The sequence below is a fragment of the Acartia tonsa genome, chromosome 11 (genome assembly GCF_053477335.1).
Source record: "Acartia tonsa isolate MP-2025a chromosome 11, ASM5347733v1, whole genome shotgun sequence".
NCBI classification, from domain to species: Eukaryota; Metazoa; Arthropoda; class Copepoda; order Calanoida; family Acartiidae; genus Acartia; species Acartia tonsa.
In genome coordinates this window covers 25,891,134-25,909,577 of record NC_137270.1, presented here as the reverse complement: position 1 = coordinate 25,909,577, position 18,444 = coordinate 25,891,134, and the positions used below count along the sequence as shown (strand labels likewise).

The window sequence follows — 18,444 nt, the reverse complement described above, 5'->3', positions numbered from 1 at the left end:
GTTGATGTTTTAATCCTTGTTTTGTAAATGTTTGAATTTCATTAGAACTACATATTTTTCTAGTATGGCTTCGAAACCGATTAATATCCGTTATATTAGAACCGGTTCTCAGTCATACTGAAAAATTATAGCATTCTATTGCAAACAAATAAAAATCATAAAACTAATAACAGTTTTGTTAGCCCAGGCCTGCGTCTCCTATTTTAATTTTTCATCTTAATATCCGCGAAAAGCTGTTTGTAATACGATGCGATAAATAACTATTATCAATTCCTAGCTCCTTGGAAACTGCAACTGTCTAAGATAAAATGTTCCAGACGCCTTTATTGTAATCACTTTTTATTATTTTTGCAAAAAAGTTAAATTATGGCAAATTGATATGACTTTTAGATTGTATATTTTGTAATTTTTAGAAAAAAAACTCACATAAGTTTCAGTTCTTTCAAGGCGTGAGGCCAGGGGGCATTACACTGGTACCCAAAGTTTTATAACAACAATATCTTATTCATTTTGGGTACTTTTATTAAAATTTAATTGGTTGGTTAAAACTAGTAGTGTCCAAACTTTATAGCAAATAATTTTGATTATCATAATTGGGGATGTATTTCGTGTTTTGTCTTATCCCTAAGGATCCCTGAGTTCTTATAACGTTTTTGAGTGACAATTAAAAGTTTTTATTAAAGAATATATAAAAATTAGCTGTAGTTTCTGCTATATAATTTTACTAGCGGTTACACCCCTAGCCTCTAGGGGTTTTGTATTTAAAGAGAGGGAATAGAAAAATAGCTTAAAACTGTCTCAAGAAATAAATCTGAAAATATAATGGCCTAATACCATCACAGGAACTATGTAAAGTTTTCCTAAAAAAGGGAACTCAATTGGTTCAGTAGTTATTGAGATCTTAAGCTAAATCTTTTAAAACTAGTCCAACACATTATGATTAATTAATTTCAGAAAAAAAATGTAAAAAGATTTTTCAGAAATGTTACCCTTCATCAATTTATATCTCCTTCAGTTGGCGACAGGTAAGATAGAAGAGATAGGTCTGCTAAAATATGGTCAATCCCAGGGCTCGGCAGCCGCGTGCAAGCCTCATCGAAATTATCATATTATAACTTTAAAATTCAGCTGGATAGCTAAATCTGTTCCTTAACAGACGATTTGAAAAAAAAAAATTTTTTTCACACAAGCGGGTTTAAATTTGAGTCTTATGCGCGACTGAGGCGCGGCTATTCCTACCGTCCATTTCAATACATGATAATCTGAGGTGGATTCTTAAAAAACTTTTGCGTCACTAAAATTCGTGAGGCTCGCTAAAAATTTAGAGGGAGTAATTTTGCCTCACTATTTCAGTGAGGCAGTAAGCTAAAAAAGTTTTTAAGAATTCACCTCTAGTGTAAGATCCAAGTAATAATAAATCTATTTTAATATAAATATCTCCAGGTATAGAAATGGCCTTGGCACCTGGAAAAGATCTTCAAGTTGGGGAGGTAAAATTAAACCAAAATTGTTTTTATTTTAATTATCTTTTTCCGGGATAGATTTTCAAAACAAATAATATTACGTTTTTTTCTATTTCTTCTCAATTTAAGTTTAAAGTGGCATGATTTCTTGTATTCATTGATAGATATTGACATATTGCAATCCAAATAATTAGTTGTGTTTAGAACCTGATCCTGTCATGTGATATACCAAATAAAAATAACACTTTTGTTATTTGGCATAGGTAAGGTTATTTCAAGAGGGTTGTAGCAATATATTCTCTACTAATACCAGGGCTCGTCAGCCACCTGTAGCAGTATCTACTCTGCTAATACCAGGGCTCGTCAGCCACCTGTAAGCTTCAGTATCTACTCTGCTACTACCAGGGCTCGTCAGCAACCTGTAGCAGTATCTACTCTGCTACTACCAGGGCTCGTCAGCCACCTGTAGCAGTATCTACTCTGCTACTACCAGGGCTCGTCAGCAACCTGTAGCAGTATCGACTCTGCTACTACCAGGGCTCGTCAGCCACCTGGAAAATCAACCTTTTTTCGTAAATGGAGAAAAACGCTCAATAATTAGACATGTGATGTCATAAAAATGAGTGATTATCTATTTATTTTTTAGGGGGTTTCTTTCCAACTTCTCCTCTCATCTCCCTTATTTTTATGACGTCACATTGAGCGACTTTCTTCATTTACCCTTTTACAATTTTAAAATCAACTGGAAGTTTAAAACAGATGCAACTATGGCAATCCCTCTTACGAAATTTATTTCATTGCATCCCTACGGGTTGAAATTTGAGGCTTAGTCGTGGGTGACGCTCGGCTACCCAGAACTGGATTATACCATTTAATTGCACAACAACTACCGCTCTTCTAGATCTTCGTTACAATGCAATGGATATAATAAACCATGTTTTATTAAGATCAACAGAACATGGACCAGAATTGTTAGCCAATGGAAATATGATTTTGATAAAGGTATTATTTTTCAATAATTTTCAGGGATGTTAACCCTTAACAGTTTTTTCAATCACATTTTCTGTGTGTGAAAGATAGAGGGCTATAACCGAGTGACTTTTTAAGTATGGGTATAACACATAACTGAAAGTTGGAATTTTTTGAATATCTCAATCCAGGCGGGCACAGGATGCCAGTAAACCTGACAGGGTCATCCATTAAAAGAGCTAACTATTTTTTGGACCTAAACAAAGCATGTTATCTTACTAAAAACACTTATATAAAATATAGGTGTTAAAGTCATTTTCAGGTTCCAGGTATGATCCTGCAGGTCCTGATCCTCCAGGTCTCCAGAAATCTTTAAAAGTCTCCTTAGACCGCAATTTTTTACTTTTGACAAATTTTTAACACTTCTACATAACGTATTAAAATTTAATAAAGATCTGCCGCCGACTGCAGGCTGGAATCTGCAAAGTACAGCTGCGGCCGCCGAAATTCATGTTTTGAGATTTATAATATAAAATTTACATAAAGATAAATATTTTCCTGTTTGTAAATAACCATAATATATTCATACAATGATTATTTAAAATGATTTTTAGGATAAAAGGTTTCGTTCTTCCGCTCAAAGATTTGAAGATGTTACAAAATATAAAATCAAGGTATCAAATTATATATAGAATATAAGTGCATGGGTAGATTTTCTAACAATAAATTCTATAAAAAAATCACGAAACCTTTTAAAGTGTTTCATTTAACTGAAGAGGGGTGGGAGAGAAGGGGAGGAAAAGGGGAAGGAAGTTTTGGGGAAATTTTCCAATAGAATTGTTCGTCAGAATAACATTCCCTTGTCCCTGAATAAGTGGAAAATTTGTCCTCAATTTAGCATGATAATATGGACCTCATTTATTGGTCAGTTCGTTCGTGCAGTATGAGTGAAGGAGATTGGGTAATAGGGGTGGATGAGGTGTATCGTTAATTTAGCTAGCTGGAGGTATAATATTATTAGAGTATATTAAAATCTGTTGCAACATCCAAGTAATTAAATATCTAATTAGGTTTTTAATTTGATTGAGTCTGATACTGGAAACTATACTTGTGAACAGGTATTTTAAATTTGACTCAATACTTATAATAAGTTAACATGATTTCTCGTATTCATTCGAATCCGGTGGATAGGAACCGGTTCTCATCCATGCGAAAAAACTATGTCTAGCATCGCATTATATCCAGATTTCTACGAATATAAAAATGTAGAATCATAATATTAAAACCAGTTTTTTTAGCCCGTGCCTTCGGCATCTTGTGGTAAAAAAACTGGTTTTAATCTTATAATTGTACATTTTATATCCGCGGAAAGCCGTTTATAATACGATGCGAAAAATAACTATTAATCCATTTAAGTTTATTTAATCCTACTGCCTATTATCTTAGTTTTATCAACCTCCTGAAGTTAGAAATAACAAATTAATGTGCTTTCTATCCAAGCTATTGTAACTATTATTGCTATGCAACTTATGGACATTATTGTTCTTGAAAAGATTATTCCAGTATGGCTTCGAAACAGATTAATATCTGATGAATTGGAACAGGTTCTCAGCCATACTTAAAGATCATATACGGCATCGTATTATAGTCAATTTTCTATGAATATTAAAATTAAAAATCATGAACTAAATACCAGTTTTGTTAGACCTTGTCCATGTTCAATCTTGAAGTTTTTAGAATGAAGGAAATGGAGATGTAGATGTAAAGCTGAGTGTTACTATCACAGTAAATGATAAGTCTCAGGTAATATATGAGTTAAAAAGCTCTTTATAGTGCTTAAAAAATAGGGGATAACTTTAAAAACATTTGGCCAAAGTATCCCGAATAACGTCATATTAGAATAGTCCATTATTTTAATATTATGTAATCTGGGATAAAAACAAGAGCTTTAGAAATTTAAAAAGTGACGTGACGAACGTTAACAATTACACATAATCAGTTTTCTCAATATAACAAAAGTTTGTAATCAATATATCGATTCTACCCCACTTTTTTAGCTGATTTTTGTCTTTAGTTATGGGAACAATTTGGCAGGAGGGAGAGTCATTGGACTGTAGATATACTGGCCCTCCCAAGATGTATTAGATTTAAGAATTTTATCATTTACCTACCTAATCTTGATTTGGTTGTACAAGCATTTGATATACAATTACAGATTGGGTGATTTTGTTTCTTATTATTGGGGGTGTACATCAATTTATATTCAGTTATCTTTTCCCTTTAGATTGTAACATCAATGAGTAGTTTGAATGGTCTAGATATATATAAATCACTACAAACTACAGGTATTCTTTTTTCTCGTATTCATTCGAATCCGGTGGATAGGAACCGGTTCTCATCCATACGAAAAAACTATGTCTAGCATCGTATTATATCCAGCTTTCTACGAATATAGAATTTTACAATCATAAGATTGAAACCAGTTTTTTTAGCCGGTGCCTCCGGCACCTCGGGGCTAAAAAAACTAATTTTAATCTTATAATTGTACATTCTATATCCGCGGAAAGCCGTTTATAATACAATACGAGAAATAACTATTTTCAGCAGTGAACCTACTCTATAACTCACTTTGTCTGTCCGTCCATCAGTCTGGCAGTAAAGTAATTTTCTAGTCTGATCTTGAGGATAAACAGCTGAAACCTTAGGTGAAGATTTCTTTGGCACTTTCGCATCTAATCTATTCATTGTTTTTTGTCTGTCTATCGGTCATACTTCAAAAGATAAAAAATATTTTAAAGGTTTTGTGATTTTCTTCGAGTTCTTGTGTATTCTTTCTGTTTTTCTATGTTATGAGAACTGAACATCTGCTTTATAATTCACGTTGTACGTTTGTCTATTCTATAATTTTTTGTGCTTCCCTACTTTTTGAATATCTAAATACTTCCATATCTAAAATTCTAAATACTTCCATTCGTAAAAGATCTTATAAACAATGTTAATGTTAGTTATCTAACACAAAGTGCCTGTTTAGCACTGATCCCTCCATGCCCCCTCCCCCCCTTATGTTTGAATGGAATTAAAAATAAGAGGAAGGGGGACCCTGCGGGGTCAACCAGTAACCAATATAACCCAACCTGAAGTAATAAACAAAGAAGCGAAAATCTACCCCCCTCCCCCTCTTTCCCCATGTTAGAATTATCATTGATCAACAAAGTTTTTTTTTGTGTAAAAGCACATAAATAATGATATTTAGAATACTTTGTACCACCACGTCCTTTGGCATCTCAAGATACCAGTAATTCAACACCACAACATTATTCAAGAATATTTAATATACTTATTGCCTTGTTAATATGTGTCACATTTTATAATAAAAAATAAAAATATTGTCAATCCTATTTTTTTTCACCTCTCAAAGCTTAAACATAGAATTTCTCCGCAGATCTTTATTAAAAGTTATCGCAAATATAGGTATTAAATCTAAAGATTCCAATAATTCAAGAATATTTATTATACTTATTGCCTGTATATCATATTTTATATTAAATAATAAAAAATAATGTCAATCCTATTTTTTTCACCTATGTAAAATAATGTCTCTCAAAGCTTAAACATAGAGTTTCTCCGCAGGTCTTTATTTAAAGTTATCGCAAATATAGGTATTAAATCTGAAGACTCCAATAATTCATCACAATAATTCAAGAATATTCATTATACTTATTGCCTTGTTAATATGTGTCATATTTTATATTACCTAAATAATAAAAATTTTGTCAACCCTATTTTTTCACCTATGTAAATTAATGTCCCTCATAGCTCAACCATAAAATATTGGATACATTACTTATATGTCACCAGTTCGAACCCACTGAGAAAGGGGATTTTTTGTAATTGTTGAAAAATGACAGTTTCTCTGAAGTAAAAGTTGTCGCAAATATAGGTATTAAATCTGAAGATACCAGTAATTCAACCCCACAACATCATTCAAGAACGTTTAATATAACTATAGCCTTGTTGATATGTGTCACATTTTATATTTAATAATAGAAATACCTTTTTACTATATCCTTTCACCTATGTAAATCAATGTCCCCCATAGCTCAAACAAAAAGTTTTTTTTCTGCAGATCTTTATTATAAGTTATCTCAAATATAGGTATTAAATCTGAAGATACCAGAGATGGGTTTTTAGAATATGCCGCGTTTTTTCTCGACATTTTTCACGCTAAGAATAACAAGCGCGGCATTCGCAAAATCAAAACAGAGTGTACAACTATTTATTTAATTATTTCGCTTTTGTTGGTACAGCCTTTTTAAAAGAAAAACAAATTATCTTAAATCCATTTTTGCTGCATATTAATTAATATATCTTTTTAGAGCTATATTAGACATTATACAAATAACTAGAACAATAATTTTAAAATTTTGAATTCTTAAGTTGTATACTCTGTTTAGATTTCGCAAATGCCGCGCTTGTTATTCATAGCGTAAAAAATGTCGAGAAAAAACGCGGTATCTTTTAAAAACCCATCTCAGTTATTTGTGCTAAACATTTGGCCTACTTCTTGTATTTTAAAATTCTTTGATTGTTTTCTTATTGAAGAATAATTGATAGAAACAAATGGATATAATTTTGATAATAAAATATTTAAGCATAGTTATTATATTTTTAATTCTTTTGTTGTACCACCTCTTAAGCTGTTTACTTCCCTCGTAAGGGCGGTATTTTCCTTTGATTTTTTTTGATTTGATCATCTAAAGAACCTAAAGGATCATCCTAACCTAAAGAGTTGCACCTGTTCATGAGCTAAGGCATTCCCCCTACTCTAATTAAGAGGGGGGAAGTTTTGACACATTTGTGTAAACAGTGGGTATAGGCTTTATCTTTGAACTGAGATGATAGGTTATTAGGGAAAAATCATTCTTTTATAATAAATTTTCCCAAGTTTTAAGATTTTTTTTATAGGCCTTCAGGTTCAGGAGCTGCAGGCCTCCAGATGGTCTCTGGACAGGTAAATATAAAAAAAAAAATATTGAACAGTTCATTTTTAGAGGTCATTTTATATAAAAAAATATGCATATTTTGAAATGTTATTTACATATTTGAACAAAAAAAAAGATACATATTTTGTTTAAATAAGTTGACCCTTATCTCTTTAAAAAAATAATTTTTATTATTACCTGTCCAGAGACCAACTGGAGGCCTACAGCTCCTGAACCTGGAGGCCTGCAGCTACTGAACCTGGGGGCCTATCCAAAAAATCTTTAAACTTTGGAAAATTCATCATATAAGAATGATTTTTTCTTTTGAAACCTATCCTCTCAGTTTAGAGATAAAGCCTATACTCACTGTTTACGCAAATTTGTCAAAACTTTCCCCCCTCTTATTTCGCGCACCTGATATAGTAGCATTATTTTAACGTCTTTAGTTATTTCGCAGTGTCAGGTCGAGATTTACTTACAATTCCATTTAGAGTTTTGCTTAATATTCTCCTTATTCAGTTCTAACACCCTGAGTCTACAAGCTACCGACTCAGAGCTTATATTTTCTAGATGTCGTCATCCTTGTTTATCTAAAATGTAGCTCATTTTATTAATATTTTATTTTGTTACAGAAAGAAATTCAATTTCGAGATAAAATTATGTTTATTAAAAAAAAATTATATAAAAAACATACAACCCCGTATAATGTTTTATATTTCCAAATCATTAAAAAACCAGGGTTCGGAAGCCGCGCCTCAGCCGCGCATAAGCCTCAGTTTTAAACCTGCTTGTGAGCAGAAAAAGAAATTTTTGAAAGAAGGATTGTCTACTAAAGAGACAGTTTTATACATCCAGCTAAATTTTATAGTGATAAAATGACGATTTCACTGAGGCTTACACGCGGCTTACGCGCGGCTTCCGATCCCTGTAAAAAACCTTCATATAGAATATGGACTACAAACATATTTATTAATTTTTTGTTGTTGCTTATCTTAGGTTAGTTTATGTTAGGTGAAGGTTAAAAGAGTCCCGAATGGATAGTAATCCGTATGAGTTGGTAATTGCAGGAATAGAGCCCCCCCCCTCCTCACTTCCCAAGGGGCTGAAAAATATATTTCTTAAATAATAAGGGGGGGGGGAGGGTTTTCGGTATTCCAATAAAGGCTTTAGTAAAAGCACCCTTATATAATTTAAAAGCCCTGTACTTAATACAACTCATTAACAAGTTTTTATTTGTTATCCATTTTGTGAGAATATAAAACATTTTGCAGATGTGATAACTTGCGGAAACAAATTAAGGAGCCAGCCTCTCGATGACCCATGATTCTTTATTTGATTTTTCCTCTTCAGTCTCTGCCACTCGGAACCTAAAATTAAAATAATGATTTTTGGAATACTGATTCCTATTACCACAAGGTTCAATGCTAATACCGAAACGTCTCTAAAAACCTAAAAATGAATGTATGTCCTTAAACAGTATCCTGTATCTAAGAAGTTTTGCAACAAATTTACTTAAAATTTTGTTTAGACTTATTAAATAATGTTCTGCTTAATCAGTTCTGGCAGTCTACAAGTGCTAATTTTCGTTTGTCCTACAATTTTAGAACTTCTCTTTGGTTTCATTGGACCGTAAATTACATTCAAGTAATTGACCATAACATTAACATTAGCTTTGATACTATGTAGTGGATAATAACGCAGGGTCGTCGAAGCTTAGTGGTAACGCACTGAGTTACGGTAATGAGGGTTCATATTAATGTCCCCAGGCAAGCTCAATAGTCACGTATGTAATACCAGTACAACCCTTATCCTAAGCTCCTCTGCGAAGAGCTTTATTCATTACTTTGGGACACCTGCCATACTCGGCGAGGGTGAAGTATAAAGAGTACCTCCCATGAGACAGAGGGTCAAATCATAATGTACCTGAATGTGGAGCTTGACCTGGCAATACAAAAGTGTCTCGTCCTTCTCCATGACTACTTAGGTCCAAACATTAAGAAACTACACAGTACACACAGTCACACACAAACACACCGGCTGGCTGGGATCTTAAGCGATAAGACAAAGGCCGTGCAGTCAAAGGGTTTATTTTCCAAAATAGAAGGTATGTAAGTGCCTAGGCTTTGGAGCTCCTATAAATGTTAGACCTGACTTACTTTACCTTAATCTGTCGTGGATTCTGTTACTTTGTCCCTGCCAAAACTCAATACTTCTTGGGACAACCCTAAAACATCAAACTTTAATGCTTTTAGGGACATCATTGATAGTTTTTCTCGTATTAATTTGAATCCGGTGGATAAGAACCGGTTCTCATCCATACGAAAAAACTATGTCCAGCATCGTATTATATCCAGCTTTTTCGAATATAAAAATGTACAGTCATAAGATTAAAACCAGTTTTTTTAGCCCGTGCCTTCGGCACCTCGGGGCTAAAAAAATGGTTTTAATCTTATAATTGTACATTCTTTATCCGCGGAAAGCTGTTTATAATACGAAGCGAGTAATAACTATTATTTAATTTCTAAAACTACCCCCCTCCCCTCTCCAAAGTAAACCATTTTACTTGAAACAAAGGGGGGGGGGGGGGGGGGCGAAAGTGACACTTTTTGAAATCAAAACTAAAAGTCAAAGGAACTCAACTAAAAAAAGAGTTACAGGTCTGACATTTTGCATGGCAGTTGCTTTATAGGGGTACAATATGGAACTGAAGAAACGGCGTCGCAACCGCCGAAAACCGCCAAGAAAAGGCAAAAAAAATTTCGTTGGGAAACGGCGGTTTTCGGCGGTTGCGCCGCCGTTTCTTCACAGTTCCATATTTTACCCCTATAAAGCAACTGCCATGTAAAATCTCAGACCTGTAACTCTTTTTTTAGTTGAGCTCCTTTGTTGACTTTTAGTTTTGGTTTCAAAAAGTGTCACTTTCGCCCCCCCCCCCCCCCCCCCTTTAAAATAGGAGGCGGTTTAGTTTTAGGTGTGTAATTGTTTTCACTTACTTTAGGTTAGGTTATATTGGGTAAAGAGTAAACCCACGTGGCTAGTCAAACTCAGATATAGGCCCCACTTGGCTATGGACCCCCGCAGGGGTTAAGCAAAGGATAAAAAAAATGAAGAAAATAGGCACCATGTTGTAAGCACATAAATATTTTACCTATATCCTCCCCAATGGTTAGGAAACGGTAGAGGTTCCACTTTGTCTACAAGTGATTTACTGTTTCATTAATCTAAAGTTCTTAACACATTGGCCTTTTTATTTTACTAGTTCCCAAAGTCCCGTTTTCATATTCGTTGCCTTAAAAACCTTGGGGACTTTTATTGAATTTTGATTGGTTGCTTTAATTATTTGTTGAGTATCCAAGGGTTTCAACCACTAATTGCAATCTACAGAAGGGGTATTTTTGTGTATTATCGAAAAATACAAAATTCACAAAATACAGTCCAAAAATAAATTAAAATAGTGCACAATCTTAAAAGATTAAGAAAAGTTATTTATCGCATCATATTATAGAGAGCATTCCGCGGAAAGTAAAATGCAAAATTATATGATTTAATCCAGTTTGGTTAGCCCCGATGGCCAGGGCTAACATGATTTTAATTTTACTATTCGTAGAAAATTGTCTGTAATACGAAACGATACATGATTATTCAGTATGGCTGAGAATCGGGTACTAATCCAGAGGATATTAATAAGTTTCGAAGCCATACTGGAAAGTTGAATAAATTGACAAAAACAGTAAATTCCTTGATGTTTTGTAGTTAATTCTGCCTCTTTTTCTGTTAATACAGTTCTATCCGGAATAACCTACAAAAGGGATAGTTGTATGAAGTGCATTTCAGAAAACTGATTTTAAACATAAGTTACAAGTTTTGTATATCATCAAACATTTATAATTTTGTATGACAATAAATAACAAACAATTAGACTTCACTATATTAGTCATCATGTTTTTTTTTTTAAATAAGCCAGCTATAAATTGCATATAGGTGTACTAGGCCAGAATCAATACTGGCCCTCATGATTCTGGCCTAGTACAATAGGAATCACAAGAATGCGATTTTCAAGTCTTGATATTTTTAAAACTACATGGTAGAAAACTAAAATACATTCAAATATATTCCCTATAAATGTACTTTAAACCATTGAACAGGAAAAATATTCAGTTCACTAAATTTAAGTTCAAATGCATTTCGTTCAACTGCTCCTTAAATGTTTTCAAGCTAATATTATTATATTAACCAGTGCATTTGCCCCTAGCATCTAGGGGCTCTGTATTAGATTGGTAAGGGAGATAGGACAGCAAAATAGCATATAACCCTCATAAGGCTCGAATCAATATTCTAAATTAAATGAAACGGTTCTACATCGATAAAAGTTCATGGGGGAGGTAAAGCATTGTTAAACTCCCTCAAAGTATAAAACTCTCATTTTATGCCCCTGAAAATATTAACAATTACATTATATTTAGCCCCCCTCAAGCCTTTGAAACCCCTCATTCCCCACCCCCAACCCCCTTCAAAATTAAGCTTTGTTGTCTTTGACAGCATCCTATAATACCTTGCTCTGATCAGATACCCATGCACCAATTTGACTGGAGACAGGTCGGGATTCAAAATATGCTTTACTCTCCTCCATGGGCACTCGGGATACCTATGATATTTAAAAACAAATATAGTAACCTTTAAAACCTCTGAAGCTCATATATATAAACAATATTATGAAACAAAATTATAAATGAGAGTTTTTGTGTAGATACCATACCTTAACTTTTGCAAAAACAAGGATGACATCATCCAAAAATACGAAGCTCTGAAACGGTAAGACAAACGGACATTAATACTTGTGGAGTGTCAGAATTCTTGATTATAGAGATACTTCGCTTATAATATTTTATTTTGTTGTTATAGGAATCAGTATTCCAAAAATCAGAACAATCGCATAATTTTATCAAATAAAAATTAGTTGTTAAAAAGGTTAAAAATCCACATGTTAAATATGGACGTACGGACATTCTAGTAACAATTATAGAGTTGCTACGCTTTCTAAATTGTATTAAACTACTACAGGAATCATCATGCAAAGTTTGGAATCGAAAGGACAATTCTAACCTGTTTAAATTAACGAAAAAAGCTAACTGTCTGTGACGTACGGACGGACCAACCCTAATTATAGAAAAGCTTCGCTTTTAAAAATAGCAATATATCTATCTACTTTTCTTTATACAATTTTATGTCCTAATGAGTATAACAGATTAACCTTCAATTAAATCAAATATCTCCTTTTCTGTCCAAACATATGGGATATTAGGTTAAGAAACACACAACCTTTGTCTGGAAGTCCTAACAGTGTATGGTAATGAGTTGCGCCGGTTTTGGGCTAAGGCATCCCCCCTACTATGACTGTTAATGTCGCGCATCCGGCAGTAGGAACCCTTTTTTAACGACTTTAATTATGACGCAACGTTGAGCCGAGATTCGGCGAAGAGCGGATGATCTACGTGTTACGCCACAGTTGCAGGTTCAGAGCATAACAGATAGGTAGTAAGTTTACCTGTCCTTCAACTCTTACACTTCTTTTCAAAGGTTCCCAATAGAATACTAAGGCTGCCCTGATAACATAAATAGATAAATATAATAACAAAGATAATTATGTTGAAGCGTAGGAAAAAAACAAACAAACTGAACAAATAGGTAGGTATAATTTAAAGAAAGAAAAGATGTAATAAATCAATCAATATTTAATAAAAGTACCCAAAGTTTTGAAACCAACCAATGAGAGAACGCGTTTATAAAACTAATACTAGTTATATTTATAGTCCAATGTCCCCTACCTCCCTAATTTATTCCGCCCATACCTAATGTAAGCTTTAAGTTATTAGGGTTGATTAAATTAGGACACTTGCAATTCTCTTTCATAGTTGGGTAATGCTCATAAATTATAAAATTTATTTTCTGTATAGGTATAAAAAACTTTTCCTGTCTTTTAAGGTCTTATTTCTTCCCTATACATAAAAAACTACCTAAGAAGGGAGATTTGAACAATTGTGATAATTGGAGAGGAATTATGCTGCTTTCTATCCCAAGCAAGGTCTTATGTAAAGTTATTTTAAACAGAATTGATGAAAAAATTGACAATAAACTAAGAGAAGAACAAGCTGGATTCCGTGCTGGAAAGGGCTGTGTTGACCAAATTTTCACCCTTAGGACGGTTATTGAACAATGTGTTGAATTTAACAAGCCACTCCATGTAAATTTTGTTGATTTCTCTAAGGCCTTTGACTCCATACACAGACAAACACTTTGGAAAATACTAAGAAGTTATGGTATACCTGAAAAGATGATAATTATGATAACTAAATTCTATGACAACTTCCAAGCCTGTGTTTCAGTTGGAAACAATAAGACATCTGATTTCTTTAGAATAAGCACTGGAGTTAGACAGGGATGCATTTTATCACCTATTCTATTTATATTGGTCATTGACTGGGTGATGAAGAAAACCACAGAGGACAAAAAACGTGGTCTCCAGCTGGGCATACTAGGACACCTAGAGGATCTGGACTTTGCTGATGACCTGGCACTGATTTCAGAAACAATCAAACATCTACAAGCTAAAACAGATAGACTAGTCAAATATGCAGGACAAGTCGGGCTCTTTGTCAATATCAAGAAGACCGAAATTATGAATATACCTACAAACCCTGATCAAAATATAACAATAAATGGTGAACAATTGAAACAAAGCAACAAATTCACTTATCTGGGGAGTGTTATCAGCAGCGAAAATGGCTCAAAAGCTGATATTAAGACCAGGATTGATAAGGCTAGGGTTGCTTTCAACAGTCTACACAACGTTTGGAATTCAAAGAAACTTGCTCTGAAAACAAAAATCAGACTTTACAACAGTAATGTGAAATCAGTTCTTCTTTATGGAGCTGAATGCTGGAGAACTGTGAAAACTGAAACAAATCAACTTAATGCATTTCACAATAGCTGCCTAAGAAGAATTTGCAAAATATTCTGGCCAAACAAAATATCAAACATTGAGCTGCATGCTAAGACGAAGTGCAATAGTATTGAAGCAGAAGTGAAATATAAAAGACTAAGGTGGCTAGGACATGTGCTCAGAATGGAACAAAATAGGTTTCCAAAAAAGTGCTTAAAATGGAACCCCACCACTGGTAAACGTAAACGGGGACAACCAAAAATGACCTGGAGGCGGAGCACTGAAAAGGACCTCTTTGATTTGGAATTAACATGGGGAGAAGCTGAAGCACTTGCCAAAAAAAGAAATTCATGGAGGAACAAGGTGTCCGTATTCTCTGGACTCAACAGTCAAAAAGAGAGATGCGCCTGATGATGATACATAAAAAAATTATACCAAACACAACAACACAAACCTTACTTTGACGTAGCAGTAGTGACGTACATACCATAATAATTGAGTAGCTGCGCTACTAAAAATAAACTAAACCTTGGATTTGAATCAAGCTCTTCCGCTTTTCTGCTTGTATAGTTTGTATAGAATGTAAACCCCTCAGGTCCATACTTCTTCAATAAAACCATTCTAAAATAAATGTATTAGATTTAATAAAAATTAAGAAAGCTTTTAGCTTCGCGATTTTAACCTACTTTAAACAGTTTCTAAGCCGTCAAGATAGTCATCGACCAAATATATTTTTTAACTTTAACTATATTTAACTTGGAAAGAAATAGTACCCAAAAAACTAGACGTTCATTTTAAAGCCATAAAACACAAAACTTTATGAATACTTAGCATTTGCGACACCCTCCTTAAATGACCAAGAAGAATAACTTAGTTCGCCAGTAAACAAACATAAACAAACCCGCATGATTTTACATCTTATTTCTAGCCTATGAATGAAGCATTAATCCTAGAGGACACTCTCTAAAATATTACAAGAAAATTTATAGCAAGAAATTTTGCCTTTGCTAGCTGTTCAATTTCGAGGGGAACTCTTGTCCTCTGCCACCCTGATACTAGGTAAATAAATATTATTCCAGTACGACTTCGTTACCGATTTATATCCGCTGGATAAGAACCTGATATACTGAAAAATTATGTATTACAGACATTTTTCTGCGAATAATAGAATGAAAATCAAATCATGAATACCAATTTTGTAAGCCCGAGCCTTCAGTCCATTGGAGGCTAACAAAACTAAAATTTTCATTTAACTTTCCGCAGAAAGCTGTTTATAATACGATTATTACCTGGCAGATGGAAAACCATCCGCTGTGGCAGTTGCAAGGCACATGGCGTTTGCTTCTTCTGTACAATGGATAGTATCTTATTGATATTCTTGAGATGTGGAAGGGCTAGTTTCAAAATGGGTATAAAATGATATTTGAATCCTATTCCGGGGGGGATTGGGGCAAAATGTCCCCATCTCGGAGACTATAAGAGGTATCAAGACAGACTCAAAAGCAAAGTTGTTTCTTTTTCAAAATTCAGAAAGATTTGAATTAATTTTACCACTTTGGCAAAGTTATTTACCTTTAAAAACTACGATAACTTTAGAAAAGAAGAAAAAGTGGGGTTAAATAAATTTCATCATACATTTTAGAGATTACTAATAATGAAAATCAAAAGTATCATTTAAAATTTGATTCTCCTTACTTTTTCATAATTAGAAATTTCATAAACTAAATAAGATAATTTCCTATTTTGTCATTAGCTGTAGCTTCCTCGAACCAAACTTTAAACTGATCAAATGGATTCTTTGAAACTGAAATAGAGTTTAAATATTATTGGGCAGTTAAAATCAAACTTCCAGTTTTTTACGCACACAGTGTGTTCTATACAGCTAAGAATTCCACATACTGTCAGTATCTTTATGTCTCTCTATCTGTATGAATCTAATGATTAACAGACAGTCCATAATTATATATACAACAGCTGCGCTAAATCATTTAGCTTAAAAACACACATATAAAGAAATTAGCTACATACCTAGGTCTTTGACATCAAAAGTATTTTCCTTGTCATTGTAGGGTTTTCTCATTCCTCCGATATCGATACTCATGGTTCTAAAGGAAAGCATGAAATATTTATGTCTGACAAGAACTGTGAAAAGTTTTAATGTAAAACAAGGACGACAACATCCATAAATGTAGCACAGCTCAAATATATTAAAAGATATAAACAAATAACATAAAAAGTAGATGCTTATAAATCAGAGGAATCTTGAATAGGTAATATCAAAGCAAATTTTATTCAGCATTTTAGCTACCTATTTCCATATCTACAAGTGTACAACATAGAAAAACTAGAAATTAAACTTTTGTAGTAGAAGCTCATATATCCAGTATATATTTAATAGAAGCAGCGAGTAATTTACAAATTTTGAGCGATTACTGATATTAAATTTCAGATCTCTATCAGCCGCAGAATAACAATGTTTCCCTCAAAAAGATTACGATGAATAATCAGACAAACGAATATTTATTCTTAATTACAGAGCAGCTTTGATATTAACAAGGATGACAACATCCATATAAGCGAAGCACTGAAACGGTAGGACAAATGGACATTAACACTTGTATAGTGTTAGAACTTAATTATCATAATATAAATTTATAAGAGTCAAAGCAAAATTGTAAGTAAATTTGTTGAAAAACTGCTTGATACAGGATAATTTTTATGGACATTCTTACATTTTTAGGACTTGTTTATAGAGTTGCTTCGCTTATTACATTAATTATACTTTGTTGTCCCAGGAATCATGATTAGATCACATAAAAATTTGTTGTTAAAAAAGTAAAAAAATCAATATATTTAAAATAGACGTACGGACATTTTTGTAATGATTATAGAGTTGCTTTCTAAATCGTACCTAACTACTAAAGGAATCACCATGCAAAATTTGAAATCGATAGGACAATTCTAACATGCCTAAATTAACGGAAAAAGCTATCCGTTACGGACGTACGGACGGACCGAACCTAATTATAGAAAACCTTCGCTTTTAAAAATAGTTTTGACTCCTTTATATGATCATATAATAAAATTAAACTTACCTAGTTGAAAATCGGAAACAGACAGATAATAAATCTGAAATAGATATACTTTTTAAATCGTGGCAACGATCTAAGCTATTTTATATCGATTGGGTCATCTTTTCACTAACATTGAAAGTTTGAGAAAGTTGAGGAGTTTTTTGTTAGGTACATTTTATCAATTTTCTTTAAGGATCATTTCTTATTCTAGTGGTTCGCGAGACCTTAGCGCGCAGACACAAAGACATCCTTTCTCACATATATTATCCAGTAGGTACCGCCCTAGATACAAGGACATGTCATATTTTGATTGAAAAAAAATAGCAGAAGACAGCCGCTTAGCGTTTATGGAATTAAAGTTTCCCTGAAATAATGAATCAGTCGATCATTAGCGATCGAGATCTTAGCGTACAGACAATCCTTTTTAAACTTTTTTAATTTGATAAATTTACATTTTGCTACGACGGATTTACATCTAGGGGCACAGAATTCGAAAGGGGGAGAGAGTGGGGCATAAAAATAGCCTAAAACAATCCCAATGCCTTAATTTTGAAAATATTTTCAAAAAATAAAACACTTATATATTATCTCACAATTATATATATATTTCTTACTTTTATTGTTAAATTTGGCTAACATTTGTTAATTTTTCCTCCTGTCAATCTCTCAATGTTGATAACTTGAAAGTAAAAATATGTTTTGGGTTCAAAAAGTTACATAATTTTTAAATTATACAATTCGAATAATTTGCCATAAAAGTTATATATTCTATTATTTTATACATTGTTTTATTAAAATCATTCTTATTTAATGCATTGGTGATACAATTATAGAAAGAAATTAAGAAAAATGTAAAGGTTTACCTTATATTATTATTTTTTAAAACAAAATTCGATAATCTAACTTGTGATTTTGTTTTTGTTTACATTCATCAGCAGACGGATTTTTCCAAAACAAAATCAGCTGATTTCACAACTAAGACGACATTCAAAACAGTCCTTCATATAGGAAAGCTT

General features: G+C 33.1%; 2 protein-coding genes across 5 annotated transcripts; one reads left to right on the top strand and one right to left on the bottom strand.

Annotated features, from left to right (window-relative positions):
• The first annotated feature begins 952 nt into the window (after window positions 1–952).
• Window positions 953–5,855, top strand: LOC145331404 (uncharacterized). The gene is made up of 9 exons (XM_080176034.1): window positions 953–1,025; window positions 1,444–1,490; window positions 1,668–1,726; window positions 2,411–2,465; window positions 3,047–3,106; window positions 3,503–3,550; window positions 4,170–4,235; window positions 4,717–4,777; window positions 5,686–5,855. The coding sequence occupies exons 1-9, from the start codon at window positions 983–985 to the stop codon at window positions 5,811–5,813; spliced, it is 567 nt and encodes a 188-aa protein (XP_080032160.1). The 5' UTR covers window positions 953–982; the 3' UTR covers window positions 5,814–5,855.
• Window positions 5,856–8,058: 2,203 nt separating this feature from the next.
• On the bottom strand, window positions 8,059–18,382 carry LOC145331994 (pyridoxine/pyridoxamine 5'-phosphate oxidase-like). 4 transcript variants are annotated; one of them, XR_013883991.1, is made up of 15 exons: window positions 18,292–18,382; window positions 18,043–18,107; window positions 17,450–17,483; window positions 16,383–16,459; window positions 16,095–16,158; window positions 15,644–15,703; window positions 14,883–14,975; window positions 12,960–13,017; window positions 11,967–12,059; window positions 11,155–11,213; window positions 10,563–10,610; window positions 9,576–9,638; window positions 8,620–8,781; window positions 8,352–8,368; window positions 8,059–8,150 (listed from the first exon to the last, which is right to left on the bottom strand). XR_013883991.1 is itself a non-coding variant. In XM_080176894.1 (13 exons), the coding sequence occupies exons 2-13, from the start codon at window positions 18,065–18,067 to the stop codon at window positions 8,709–8,711; spliced, it is 747 nt and encodes a 248-aa protein (XP_080033020.1). In that variant the 5' UTR covers window positions 18,068–18,107; window positions 18,292–18,382; the 3' UTR covers window positions 8,059–8,708. The 4 variants fall into 4 exon arrangements, 2 of the variants coding, with proteins under 2 accessions (XP_080033020.1, XP_080033021.1); XR_013883990.1 differs by having other exon boundaries at window positions 8,059–8,405; XM_080176894.1 differs by having other exon boundaries at window positions 8,059–8,781.
• Window positions 18,383–18,444: the final 62 nt, after the last annotated feature.